The sequence below is a fragment of the Anopheles coustani genome, chromosome 3 (genome assembly GCF_943734705.1).
Source record: "Anopheles coustani chromosome 3, idAnoCousDA_361_x.2, whole genome shotgun sequence".
Classification (NCBI taxonomy): Eukaryota; Metazoa; Arthropoda; class Insecta; order Diptera; family Culicidae; genus Anopheles; species Anopheles coustani.
Genome location: NC_071288.1, coordinates 12,822,591 through 12,826,515, shown reverse-complemented (window position 1 = coordinate 12,826,515; position 3,925 = coordinate 12,822,591). Strand labels below are relative to the sequence as shown.

At 51.2% G+C, this 3,925-nt stretch overlaps 1 protein-coding gene across 1 annotated transcript; it reads right to left on the bottom strand.

Moving 5' to 3' along the window:
* Positions 1 to 1,473: 1,473 nt before the first annotated feature.
* On the bottom strand, positions 1,474 to 3,292 carry LOC131259278 (uncharacterized). The gene is made up of 3 exons (XM_058260731.1): positions 1,970 to 3,292; positions 1,784 to 1,900; positions 1,474 to 1,559 (listed from the first exon to the last, which is right to left on the bottom strand). The coding sequence occupies exons 1-3, from the start codon at positions 3,290 to 3,292 to the stop codon at positions 1,491 to 1,493; spliced, it is 1,509 nt and encodes a 502-aa protein (XP_058116714.1). The 3' UTR covers positions 1,474 to 1,490.
* Between the last annotated feature and the right edge of the window lie 633 nt (positions 3,293 to 3,925).

Below are 3,925 nucleotides of genomic sequence, written 5' to 3'. Positions count from 1 at the left end.
TACAACCAACTCCAAGTCTATAGAGTGAAAGAAATGGGTTATATGGCAACGAGCAACACCAACCATTCCAGAATTGCATCTGGGTGCAGCCAGGTTTTATGACTGTTGCAATCTTTTGGCTTGTTGGTCCGTCCCCGGTTGGACCGACTCACCCGTTCCCTATCGAGTGGTTCCGCGTTTAAACGGTGTCAGGCGTCGGGAAGCGAGCACGATAAAAGGAGTCCAGTTTTGCTCCCGCAGCATGGAAGCAGCATTTTTGTGTTGATGTTTGTTTTATTTTCCGCTTGGAACGGAGTTGCGACGTTCTTCCAGCTCGACGTCTCTCGGGGAGATCTTGCAGTTTGTTTGAACCACTTTTTTGTTGGTCTCGTTTGTGTCTTCCCTTTGCCGTTTCCGTTAGCACTACGAAGTGAACCTTGGTTCACGAGCATCCCGGCTTGTTTTGTCACCGTTTCTTCCCGTGCTCTCCGGTGCTCCATCGCTCGTCCAAAGCCAGTTCTTGTTTCCAATGTTTTTTTTTTATTATTGCTCACTAGTCCACCTCAATTCGTTGGCTCTCCCTGGTGCTCAGGATGGCAGGTGGTGAACTTGTTGAAAGCCCGACTGCATCGTAATGCAGTCTCGCACGTTGCAGCCAGTCGTGTTTACTTCATTATCCTCGGAAGGGTGCAAACGGGTCGGACTTTGGAAGGCTTCTTCGGAGATTTTGTCATCCCGCAACGTTCGTCTCGGAGGTACCTTACGATTTTGACCCGTTTAGACCTTTTTTCTTGCCCATTAGGACGCCTTTTCGCACTCAATTTTTTTTTTCATGGTGAACCGAAGCGGCAGCATGCGTTCGTAATTTTGGCTGTCGAGTGCCAAGAACCAAACCCTTCGACTTCTGCCCATCCAGAACGAACCCTCGAACGCCCTGATTATGCTCGGTCGATTTGCAGCGAAAGCCAACCCATCAATCAGAAGCTTTTAAAGAAAAGAACTTTAAAACGCACACCCAACGATTCCAGAGGCAAGGAGAAGAGGGTTGGAAGACAAAATGAAAGATAATTCCTACTGATGCGATGACGATCACCTCCGATCACCCCGCCGATACTTTGTCTGCGATGAGCGAAGTGGCGACGCGACGAAAATTTACTGGAATAGACGAAAAACATCATATACGCTGCTGTGTAAGTTTATTGTAGAAGTTCTTGGTTTCTTGTAGCGACTTTAACATAGTTTTGAAAGTATTAAAAAAGATCCAATCATCTCCAATCGCAAAGCTCCAACTGCAGCCAAAAATCAACCTGCTGCATTTTAAGTCTGTGTGTATGCTTGTACCGGCCCCCATCAAAGTGATTGAACGATCTGAAAAGTTTGGAAAATAGACAAGAAGAAACCACCGGTCAACACCTTAAACTGGGACTTGGCATAGCGAAGAAACATCGAGTCGACTTTATTAGTTCGAACTTCGCCGAGCCGCCTACGTCTTCGGTCACACTAGATTGTTATCACGCCGGCACAAAGATCCACGCCAGGTCGTGTCGTCCTTTCGGTCGGGGCTGATACGGCTTGAGGATCTACGAGATGGACGGTGGAAGGTGGACACATGCCGATGGAGAGGGATGGCAAATGGAGATGGGTGGACAACAAAGAAAATCAATATGTTGGGATGTGTAGGGTTTTAGTAAGGTTAGGGACACAATGTGAGGCGAAACGGGGAGAGATCGAGGGGAAAGACGCCACACCGGGGTGGATGAAAGGCTGGTTGGCGCTAAGGAAATATACTTGCTGGTGACAGTACCAGGGATGCGTTGCAGCTCTTAAGGATCCCGCGCAGTAACGTCACGTCGTCCGGTGTTAAAGCCCACCCGCTCAGCTGTCCAACACTCTGCAGTTCCGGGCAACGATCCATCAAAATCTAAAGAATGAGAATAATTGAAAGCTTACGATGGATAAAACACTAGAGTAGTCCGTAGGGCGTTTATACCTCAACTGCAGCGATCGATAAGTACGGTGCCGAGGTAAACCATACATCCTCCAGCTGTAAGAAGTCGTGTTCAATGACCATCGAGCTGATGTCCTCGTCGGAGAAGCTAACCGTATCCACAGCGAGCCGTTTGAGCGTCGTAGTTCGGCAGATGAAGTTCCGCAAGCTCGGTTTCTGAATCGGACTGCTCAGAATCTCCAGACCTTGGAGATTCGGAAAGCTTGAGTCACCGGAGAACGTAAGCGAGTCCATCATGTAGAGATCGAGATCGAGCAGGTTTGGGCAGACCCGGACTAGCCGGTTAATCTCGAGCGGTCCATAACCCTTGATAGTCGTTAGATGGTACAAGGAGCTTCCGGGACCACCGGCCTCAAGTAGACCGAGTAGCTCGTAGCAGCTGAACTTGTACAGCTTGATTCGACGGAGCCGAATCGGCTTTAGCTTTTCGAGGATGCCAATCTCCGGGGAGTCAAGGTAGATGTCCTCCAGCCGGGGGCATGTTCGCACGATTGCGTCCATCGAAGCCCCAGTCGTGTTCGTATCGTGTATGTAACTCAACCGACACTGGAATCCGGCATCCTTCTCCTCGAGGATATGAAGCAAACTGCGGCCTACGAAGGAATAAGACTGCAAGGTCGTCAGATTGGGTAGGTATCGTAGCAGCAGTGCTACGTCCGTGTGACAGATATTCTCGTCCCCGAGCGAGCCGATGTCGACGTAGGTTAGCAGATCCCGGCATGTGCCGTAGCACAGGTACTCGATGCCGATCTCGGTGATATCCGTCTCACCGCTGATATCAAGCTGGCGCAAACAGCGGCTGTAGTCGGCGATATGCTTCAGCAGGTTGTCGTTGGCGATGTGTGGGATGGTAAGCTTGGTGAGGTGCGGCAATCGCTTGACAATCTCGAACATATAGCACATACTCTCCTCCTTCACCCACACGCCCTTCATGTTGAGCTGCCGAAGCCCTCGACCCTGGCCGGCGATCACCTGCAGGATGCGCTCGTAGTACGGCACGGGAAAGATCTCCGTCACCAAGCACTGGACGCCCTCGTTCAGCAGCATCTGCAGACAGCAGAAGCGCATCGACGCTTCGAGCGAATCGGAGCATAGGATCACCCGGAGTAGGTCCTCGTACACGTTGCTGGTCGCACCCATGCTCTCCAGGTACGAGTTGATCTCCACCATCAGCAGCGCGTAGTCTGGTGGGATGCCGAAAGCCTGACACTGCTGCACCATCGTCCCGATCGCGCCCACGATCGTGCCAGCCAGCTGAGCCAGCGTGATCTCCCCCAGAGTGCGCACCGGCAGTTTGTTTGACATTTTCGGTGCACAAAAATTCCTCAAACTTCAAAACTCACGTGCCGATCAAACCGTATACATCATAGTTCCACCACACCGTTTTTAAAGTGTCAATTTGTTTTTGCGTTGTTTAGTTCACCAGGTCCACCAGGCCTAAAGGCAATCCCAGCTGTTTCTAGGCGGCACGAGAGGCGGCAATGTGTCGCCGCAACCGAAATAAACACGCCACGGCGCCGTGTAGGCATGCGCAGCGCGCCCTTGAAAGGATTTTCCGTGCCAAAAACCTACGTAAGCTTATGTAAGTCGCATTTTGACAGGTTTCGATGTGCGATTTTCAGCGCTTCCACTTTCAAACGCGTCCAAACTGGTCCGAGCGAAGTGCCCTCTTTACGACACGGTATCACAACGTGTCGCCCCACGGGGTGTTGATTGCGATAGAGATCACAGTAGCCGCGTTTTGGAGATCGAACCGGGAAAAAAACGGCAATCCCACGACCCGACGTATCGTTGTGGTTGCGTTGAGGAAAGAACGGTCACTAAACGGCGCGTAGGTCGGTACCGTAGGTCCTACTCTGGGCGAGTCCGCCACGGCAGCGTACGAGGCGGCTTATTTATAAACCGTGCGCAACGATTTGTTTGTACACAAATCGCTTT